The 10984-nt window shown below is 29.4% G+C and overlaps 1 protein-coding gene across 1 annotated transcript; it reads right to left on the bottom strand.

Moving 5' to 3' along the window:
- Window positions 1–921: 921 nt before the first annotated feature.
- On the bottom strand, window positions 922–4637 carry LOC107167095 (frizzled 4). The gene is made up of 2 exons (XM_015515996.2): window positions 2926–4637; window positions 922–2271 (listed from the first exon to the last, which is right to left on the bottom strand). Exons 1-2 carry the CDS (start codon window positions 4151–4153, stop codon window positions 1739–1741), a joined length of 1761 nt encoding a protein of 586 aa, XP_015371482.2. The 5' UTR covers window positions 4154–4637; the 3' UTR covers window positions 922–1738.
- Between the last annotated feature and the right edge of the window lie 6347 nt (window positions 4638–10984).

Raw genomic sequence — 10984 nt, forward strand, 5'->3', positions numbered from 1 at the left:
TCTGAACTAGCAAATATCAATGCAACATTTACTATATATTTTATCATTTTAAAGCCACATGAGCATTGTACAATCATATAGTTAGCTCAACCAATATTTCTCAAATTTGGAGTCTACATGTCAAAGTTAGCCTACTATATATTATACGTTTATAATAATATGCACAGTATACATAATTAGTAATGCTTATCTTTGAAACAAATGCTTATACAACCTGATAAAATAAACATTAAGGAAGTAGGATAGAATATAAAAATCTACATTTTTTTGTATGGAAATGATTTCCATGTATTTCAATATATTTTATGAAAATTTTTATTCCATATAAAAGATTTAAAATAAATCATTTTAAAACAGTTTTGTAATATTGATATAAAAAATTGCTCAAGTCTTATCTATATACATAAATATAAGTATTAAGTACAATATTAATTGCAGTCAATAGTAACTAATATATATTATCATAAATATAAAATAAAATTATGTTAATAAATTGCATACTCCTGATAATTTGAACTTGAAGAAAACTCAATTAATTGAATTTTAAAATGTTTAAGATCAATGTTGTTTATAATAGTTATAATTATTTAAAATTGATATATTAACATTCAAGTTACTAAGAATCTACAAGAATTGTACATTTAACAAAATAATTAGCGTATACAGTAAAAAATATAAATATAAAGATTATTTTGATTTAAGTTCATATAGTATTGCAAGAGTAATAATCATAAAACTATGTTTTATACTTAAAATGAATAAACACAATAATAATTGCAACAAAACATACAAATATAAATATTCAAATAAGGTTTTTGTTTAATTAATATAAAAGATATAAAAATTAAACTTTGGAATTGTTTTATGAGCTTAATGTTAAAAATATGGCAGTTTTATAACAATGAAATGTTCATAATAGTCTTAACAGAAAAACAAACTGTCAGTTTTATTTTATTGGTACATGATATTAACATTGAATAAATATAAATGCATAAATTATTTAATAAGTTTGTTCAAAAGACAGATTTTGATAACAATATAGTTGTACAGTGAATTACAGTAGTTTTGGAAAAAAAAAACAGAGTTGGTATGGCTCAAGTCGCTAGTCCTTTATGCCAATTGTACTCAAAAATAAATTGTTATATCATAATTACCTATAATGATTAATGTTAATGCCAATATAGCTAAGCTAGCACTGATCAAATAAAAATGCACACACGCACACGCACATATATATATATTATGTGTAACAAATTATCAATGAGAATAATAACACTACATAAATAATAGCAGTAGAAATTGTGGCATATAAAATGTAAAAAAAAATTATAATTATAGCGTCACATCAATAATTATTTTGCATTGCTAATAAATAAGGATAACTGTTACTACTTGGTAATATTTATTATGTTGTTAAACAAGCCTAAATAATGATTATTGTTATTTTATATGTACACATAAATGTAATTACTACAACATTTATAATTATATACATAACATTTAGAGTTGCTAATTCTGAATCAATTAAAGAGTGGCTCAATTTTGAAAATTAATATGTAAATTGAATATTGGACTTAAAACCAATATAATAGTTAATTAGATAAATAAAAAGTGGTATCAAATCATCCCTAATTAATATACATTTAGTGAATAGTATAAAATATATTAGTCTGTAAAAAATCTAAATTATTGAAAAACAAATATTTTAATATATTGATAAATCAAACATTAAATTAAATTAAACATATGCTTCAGATTTACCTGAATTAGGTCGAATTTTTGCCAAGAATTTTTGCCAACTATTCAGAGTTTTACCAGACCAAATCCAAACACTCGATGTAAGACCAACTAATAACGAAACAAAATATTTAGCTATAAACACCTCAAAGTTAGGTTTTTTTCCTGTGTCACTGGGTTGAGAAGGACATGGTAGAGCATACTTTGGATCTTGACAAAGAGTAGAGTGCCAACTAATAATCCATGAACTGAGATTTATATGTTCATAAACTAAACATAAGATTTGAGCCACAGCAGGTACTGTGTATAGAACACTAAAGACGCCAATACGTATCATCAATTTTTCCAACTTGTCAGTTCCTCGGGTACCATCGTGTTTCATTACTTTTCGAATGCGGCATAAAGAAACAAATCCAGCCATCCAAAATGCTGTACCCAAAATCAGATACACCACTAAAGGAATCAGCACCATGTCTCTCACAGCAGTATCATCACTCCAAACAGCCATTGAACAGATACCAGTTAAAACATCACCTAAAATATTTAAACAAAATACAATAATTGTTTAAAAACTATTTTATGAATAATTACAATACAAGAGTCAGAAAACCTGTATAGGTACTCATAAAATGAGATTATATTTATTTTTTTTATAAAATGTCTTATTATAGTTTGTAATACTTGAAATTTTAATGCAGCTATTGTCTATGACTTGTGATTTATATAATGTTAAAAAAAAATTATGATATCATATAGTCATCACATATTCACAGATCATTTAATACCTAATCAAATCAAAAACTGTAAAATTATATTTACCTATATTAGGTAATTATTAAAAGATATGAGGCAAAGTATGAGTAAAAAAAAGTGATATAGATATATACAAAGTGTCAAAATTATTTGATAGGTACCAATATTATAATAAAAATTGTTCGATAAATTCTTTGTATTGAAAATATAGAATATACAACAAATAACTATAATGCAATGACTATTCTTATCCATATATAGGTATAAGTTTTATATTTATCTAGAAGGATTTAAAAGTTCTTATTGTGTTTCATGTCTTACAATAATAGTGGTATAATTTTATCTAGGTAGATATCTACCTATGAAGAGGAACATGGGAAATATTTCATACTAAATATAATATATTTTAATTACTTATGTGAACAATTGACTTACCTTCAATTTTTCCCATAGCCAATACTGTAATTGTTTTAGCAGCAGGAACTGTCCATGCTGCTAAGTGGAAATAATGAGAATTTGCTTCAATAGCTTCATGTCCCCATTTAAGTCCCGCAGCAAGAAACCAAGTCAACGTCAACACAACCCACCATACAGAAGATGCAGTACTAAAGAAATAAGACACCATAAATAGTACAGTACACCATTCATTATCGTCTGTACCTTGTGTGATTAAATTTTGTTTGTTGCACGCAATATTGTTTCCTGATAAATATCCAATCAGATAAGATATGGAAACCATCAGATAACATAAAGACAAGAATATTATTGGTCGTTCAGGATATCGAAAACGGTGTGTATCAATGGCAAATGTTAATGATGTAAACAAACAGGATATAGCACACAGCACAGACCACAAAGCCACCCATGATCTAGCTTTGCGCATTTGATCTTGACTCCAGAATGCATCACACGGCACTCCACAGTCTTTCACTACCTTATTTCCAACTTTTAATGTGTAAACTTGATTGTTCCTGTCAGATCTTTTTTTGTTTCTATTAGATTCAATTCGAAATTGTTGAGGGCAAACAAATCCAATATCAAAGTTGTTGGAATTCTTGGAATATCCTTGATCTCCTGAAAAGTGTCTAGATCCAGGCGCAGTTAAATCTTTTCCATTTTGTTCTATTAAACCAGTCTGTGGTGTTGGTGAAGTGTTTGTTACATTATTCTCACCAACACAGAGTTGGCCATTTTCAGGAAACTTTGAACATTCCAGATTATCGGGCCATTCAATCTGGAAACGGTTCATGATTGCTTCACAGCCATTGCGTGCCGATACACACAGTGACCGACAGGGTGGAATAGGTCTCTCGATTATAGTACATACAGGAGCAAAAACGCTGCACAAAAAGAATTGCAGATCATGTGAACACTGGATTTTCACCAGTGGATAGTACTGCTGCACTTCGAAGCCCGCTTCGTCTTGACGCTGTTGGCCCAACAAGTTGGGCATGATTGTTTCATTATACGCAATGCCCATGCAAAACGGTATGGTGATGGACTCACATCGACCGTGATGTCCGGTAGTGTCGTCGCTGATCGAACCATCTTGGATCTGTTGCCTCGAAGAGTGGGCAAACGAAACAGAACATTTGACCATAATTAACAATATCGTTGCTGCCATGAGCGGCGGTGCCACAGAACGGGGTCCATACGAAATCATGTCGATGCGACGAGATAACGCGGGTGGGTAGGATTCACAAAGAAGCACCGAAGACAATTGGTCGGCAGACACCGGCGGCCGTGAACCTAATGACAGGGTCCATTTTGTCCAACAATCGATGACTTATAGTTGGCCATGCGATTCAGTCTGAAAAAATATGAACCGCGACGGCGCCGTGTAGTCTAGTCTTCGCACGGCGAATGGCGAGACGGTGGAAAGAGACGCGCGCACGAGAACGACGGACAACGGACAATGACGGACACTAGTCAAAAAACTATTCATCTACGCACATGCAACTAGCCATTCATGAGAACGAGACGAATAAATTAAAGTTTAAACAACGAGAAATAACACTACGAATAGGTGGGACGCGGGGGTGTAGTGTTATTACACTATTACCGTAATAGTGTGTATAGAGTATAGAGATTACACAACTTACTACTGCAAGTGCATACACAATCGAATGCATTCAATTTTGTTATCACGACATTTGTTGTGCACCGACTAAGCTGCAACCGGAACCCGAGCAACAAGAACCTGGAATTCACGGGGAGCTTGTAGATGCCGGTTATTACATCATCCTTGCAGGAAATTATTCTACCTCCATGCGTCGATAACACGGCGTCACGGCAAGAATGGAGGTGTGTGTGTATGTGTTTTTTGTTATATTTTATTATCATCATTCATCGCTGACTGCCACTGCTGTAGGATTTTGAACAAAAAACAAAAAAGGATCATTATTCATTATTGATTGAATTCGACATAATTTTGTGAATATTATTAAATGCCATAAATGGTATTATGTCTGTAGGATTGTACGACGATTAAAGATATTTAAGAGGTAAATCTTTATGAGTGTGTTGTTAACATAGCCTCCTAAGATTGTCAAGACGCCTACACTTGAGTGAACATTATGCGACGTTTGAAGTGAACTTACTAGAACTCGAACTAGCACGCATGAGCATTCGAATGAATTTTGTTTGTTCGTGTGAACATAAAATTATGTGCGACGCACAAAATATTCCATGCGTAGACGTTCGTACCTATTTGAGAGACAAGTACAGTTTTAATATATTAGTTATCCTTATGTAAATATTTATAAAGTAAAAATTATTAATTTATAATTATTTAATTTGCCAATTACGAATAATAATTTACAAGATGCTTGCATACCATTGTAATGTACTTATTGATAAAAAGTTTGAACAAAAAGACGCTATTGTAGTTCTAAGCTCTACAATGATAATGAAAATAGAGGATCTAATTTGTTAAATAGTATACAGTCTGATATGTATTATTCTCATTTTTAAAATTTTAAAAGTGTCTTCTGCTAATTTCGAACAAATAATTGCTTTGGGCCAAAAATAATCAAGCAAGTAAGGAATGTTATCAGCTATTACAGCGAACATTAGGCTAGCTGATGCATTGAGATTTCTCTCTACAGGAGATTTAAATAGCAGCTTGCAATATTTGTTCAGCGTTTCAAAACAAATATTTTCATTTATAATTCCTAAAGTCTACATGGCATTTTTTGAATTTTTGATGAAAATGTTAAAGTATTAAATTGATAATACAATTTTATGAATAACATCACAACATTATTATTTAATAATAAACATAGTAAGTCATTATTAGCCATTTACGTAAAAATGTTAGATACAAAAATTTTTGTCAAGATTATAATACAAAACATAAGATATAAACATTTTTCTTAATGAAGTTAAATAGGTATAACTAATGAATCAATGAACGGTCAATAATTGAAACAATGTGATTTTTCAAATATTGATGATTGAAGAATTTAAATACTTAATGAAAAAGAAACAAAAGAAAAAGTATTAAAAGACAGTAATGTATCGCTTATAAAATTTAATTTATAGACAACAATTATGCTTACTTAGACAATTTAATAAGTAAAAAAAACTTATAAATTTGATTTCAAACAATTGCTATTTTCTTTTAATATTAAGAAAAAGAATAATCTTAAATAAAATTTGGTGGGTCGTTAACAATATGTTTATGGCACAGAAATTATTTATACTTTTTTTGGTACTATTTAAAATTCATATTCATGTGTTTTTTAGTAGTTTAAGAATGTTTTAAGAGTAAAACTGGGTGCTGAATAATTTAATTTACTTAATATTCATTCTAGTGGACACTTCAATAAGTAATATGTATTTTATTTTCACTATAGTCATTCATATAAATGACTAGGTATGATTAAATTAAATATTAGAGATATTTTAATTGACGACAAATATAAACTTCATGAACAACTCAATTTCATAAATATTTTTTTATCTTGAAATAGTAAGCAATAAATTAAATATTAAATTATAATATAACCAAATAATAAAAATGTTGTGTATAAAACAAATTGGTAGTTGACTATTGTCGAACGCTTAACAGTTTTTTCTTTTGTAGTTATATTGTCATATTGCTCGCAAGTGCTATTATGCTTTCTCCAATTATAACTAACATATTTATTAATTAATAAATGCATTGTTGTATTTTCTAAAGTTACTGATATTTCAAAACTGTTTTTACTAACTGGATTAGAAAATGAAGCCACAGTCTCAATTATTAATTGCTGGTTTGAACTTATATTTAGATTGTAGTAGATGCTGTTTAATTGTTAAGGTTCCAATAATTGATTTACAAAATTTTCTAAAAAATCTAGGGTATTGGTTGGAAAGTTTACCATTAATGTTGAAGAATATCTGGTGTCAATTGTACTACAATTCAAGTAAGATGTAGTTTGTAGGGATGTCAATATCGACCAAAGGTACGATATTTAAAATATCGATATATAAACCCATAATCGTCGATTACGATAAATATCGTAATTTTAATATCGATAAAAATCGATATAAGTTCATATATCGATAAAAAAAAACCGTGTTACATATCAAATTAGATGTTTTCCGTGGTGTAGAGTGAATAAACTTAAGGTGAACTCAATTTACATAAGATTAACCTAGTCATTACCGAATCACGTAATTACAGTAATGAAAAAAAACCATCAATATAGGTAATCTGATAAATTCTATTAAAAAGCCATCACTGAAGTACACATTTGATGAAATATTAGTTATCATATTATTAAGGTTATAATGTATGGATTATGACAATCATATTGAATGTTCAATGTATTATATAAGTTCGAACTCTTCTTTCCAGACATACTCTACAGAATTAACTATTCGGATTTGGGAGAGGAAATGGGTTCCTCGATAATTAAAATTACAACCAGGCACAAAACTAACAAATAATTCAAATAATTACCTAAGTGATAGTTAATATTTAATAACTTGTTGAAAGTTAATATTTGTATTATTAATGAAAATCTATTAAAACTAAAATATTTAGGTACTGAAAAAACTAATAAATGATATTTTACTTCACATTCATTAAATTTAGTTTGTATCCTTATTTATAATAAGTAATAGGCAACACATTAAATTAAAACATATTTTATAATGGATTGAAGTAAAATTATTTATATTTTCATTAATAATTTATACATATTTTCATTTATTAACATTATCTTAAAAACAATTATAAGATTGATTATCAACATTGTACCAGTTACTACTTACTATTAAAGTAGTAACCATTTTTCATAATCAAAGCCCAATAAAAGAAGTTGTTTATATGTAGTGGTCCATGAAAAGAGAACATTAAAATATTTTAATACCAGGAAGGTATTGTATTAAAATAATTTATGTAACCCAAATTAGATCCCTATAAAAATTATAAAAAACAACAAATATATTAAATGGGTTTTAAACAACATGAATAACAGTAAGATTAGTAGGAAATGTATTATATTATACTTTAATCTCTCTTTAACAAAGTAACAAAATAGAAAGCCAAAAATAAAAATAAAATAAACTTTTGATCACTCAACAGTCAACAGTAGTAACTTCTAATATGTATGAGCTATTGAGCTCATAAAAACAAATAAGTATATTAACTAATATAATAATGAAAAACTTTTTTTATAATCTAACCAACTACGATTTATAGGGGTGTTGAAATTTCAAACCAGTCTTGTTCACTTAATGAACCCATGAAAACAATTTTTGACAGCCTCTTACTTGTTAATCTGTTTCGAGTTTGGGATAGAGTATGTCCAGTTTTGGAAAAAAGTCGCTCTGAAGGAACAGATGTGGCAATTATACTAAGTTTTTCTTTTGCAATCAAGTACAGATTTGGGTACATGGTCTTCATTACTTCCCAAGCATATAGTGGATCTGTTTTAATGTCTACAACAGGCTTGGCTAAATAGTCATATAGCTAAAAATATTATACAAAATATAAAACACTAAATATAAATAATTAAGTTTGATATCTAACCTCTTGATACATCGGTGTTGTTCTCCGGTGAATTTGCACATTTGCCACAGCTTCATGATATGACCATAAATCAAACGATGGTGGTACTGGTGGTAATTCAGAAGTAATGGATGAACTCTGAGTTGGTGCTGGAGGTTCATTCAAATTATGGTTTCCAGAGTTTTCTTTTGAAATTAATATATTTTTTATCTTTTCAGTAGCTTTATGACATCGTGTTGGGTCTTTAAAATGAAGATTTTTGAACCTGAAATAATAATAAAATTATTTTAGCATATAAACTCCAAATTTTAATACTGTTTTTATACTAAAAATAGTATTATTATTGGGTTTACCGATTTTTTGCTATTTGGTTGTTTATGAGTATTATTATAGATAAAGTGTTGGAACTTTGGAAGTATTAAAATAAAATTGTATTGTGTCGGTTATATAGTCGTATACGTAGGAAATCAGTTTAGTATATAAAGTATATTATACAATATATACCTTAAATTTAGATATAAATAAGCTGACCGCAAATGTTCTGACCGCCAATGTCCCGGAACCGTTTTATAGATATTAAAGATGTGTTGCAGAATAATTCACATAAGAATTTTGGTTCTATTTCATCAAATGGACGTGACTAATGTTTGTGTGGCCGATTTTTATACGTGACCATATTGTCTGTTCGGTACTTTCCTGTTATGTGAGACTACCTTATTTTTTGACAACATCACAATCCTGTTATCTAAGACTACCAAAATGGTTCTTTCCTGTTATACGAGACTATGGCTATTTTCGCAACTACCACCCAAGACTACCTCTGTTCTTGCGACTATCACAATTAGCTGAATGATATCCAGTGGCGCACACGTAGGGTACCAAGTGGTGCAATTGCACTGGTTTCTCGTAGGTCCCGCGGGGCCTACATACATTCGGGGGCCCCACTCTGCAGGTCTCTTGATTAGACACTATAAATACATAACATCTGGTCCATCTGAATATTTAAATCGTTGAATAAAGCGTAAAGAGTTGGTAGTGCCAAATATGCAAACAAATAAATTTGGGGGCCCTATAGTTATAACTGCACTGGTTCGTGGAAAACCTGTGGGCGCCACTGATGATATCCATAGGCTGCGTTTTAGCGTCACAAATACATTATATAAATATAAAATAATGAGTTTTTTTTATTGAAATTTATTAATTTAATAATTCGATTTATTAATTTGTATGTGTGTCCATCATTCTTCACTATTTTATTTGTGGATTTATTATTTTTACATTTAATATTTAATATTATATAATATCATTTTACCATTTTTGATCGTGTTTGGTGACAACATTAATATTATTTCTTTTTTTTATTTATATTACATAATTTGAATATATGGCCATAATTTTTAATTATTTTATTTTTGTATTTATAATTTTTACATTTACGCCAAGTCTGACTAGTCTGGCTATAGCACCTCTGGTGTGCGCCGTGAAAAATATATTACAAATGATTTCGATATTTTCTTTTTCTTTATATATATAAATACCTACAATTCGAATGTGGCCATCTCCGCAATACCTACAGATTAAAAAAAAAATTAATTAAGATCGCCTCCGCATGTAGAACATTCTCTTAATAAAAATAAGGTAGTCTTAGATAACAGGATTGTGATGTTTCGCAAAAAAACAGCGGTAGTCGCGATAACGGAGGTAGTCTTGGGTGGTAGTCGCGATAATAGCCGTAGTCTGGTATAACAGGAAAGTACCGTCTGTTCTTATCTTGTATAGGAATGGGGTAGGCCTGCGTACACAACCTGCACCTGTAATTAGATATTTAACAAAAAATAATAAGTTTTAGAGCAAATTTTTTACCCTGTTTTAATCCAAAATAATATTAAATAATCGCATGAACAGTCCATTTTTTTATTTCATCATAAAGATGCCACATCTTATAGTACTGTACATAGTACGGGAATTTGTTCAGCAACGATTGTGACGAAAAATATATTATTCCACGCACTTCAGCAGTAAATTATTAAATTCTAATTAACTAATAACTTAAGAATGTTGAAGATCTCAATGATACTAGTAAAATGAATCGATGATAGTAATATTAAATCAAACTATCCTCTACAGTTGTATACAGTATACACATATTTGTATACTGACATGGATACACGGGCGGTAGCAGGTACCTACACTTAGCACAATAAAAGTTTAAATTGGATGGAAATAGGTATTAAGTGCTGATCTAAAGTTTTTAATTGTTTTTCATTTATTTGTGTACGGTCAATTTCACATTAAGTAGGTATAAGAGGCATTCTTAAACTCCTAGTATAGTTACGTATGTTTTAGTGTTTCTTGACAATTTACCTGCCTGCTTACTTTAATCTTCGGTCTGTAATTAAAATTTTTGCAGTTCTGTTAGAAATATAGACAACACACATATGTATTTATATATATTATGGTATTTATTCGTAAAAGATTAATTGAGAGAGTAAA

Source organism: Diuraphis noxia, unplaced genomic scaffold (genome assembly GCF_037042655.1).
Source record: "Diuraphis noxia isolate RWA-SAM2 unplaced genomic scaffold, SU_Dnox_SAM2 contig0001, whole genome shotgun sequence".
Lineage (NCBI taxonomy): Eukaryota > Metazoa > Arthropoda > Insecta > Hemiptera > Aphididae > Diuraphis > Diuraphis noxia.

Bases quoted from the DNA above. Each gene is read 5' to 3' on its own strand.
- LOC107167095 (XM_015515996.2), bottom strand. From the start codon at position 4,153: ATGATTTCGTATGGACCCCGTTCTGTGGCACCGCCGCTCATGGCAGCA. The intron at 2,272-2,925 runs GTAAGTCAATTG...TAAATATTTTAG, and splicing joins GGCTATGGGAAAAATTGAAG to GTGATGTTTTAACTGGTATC.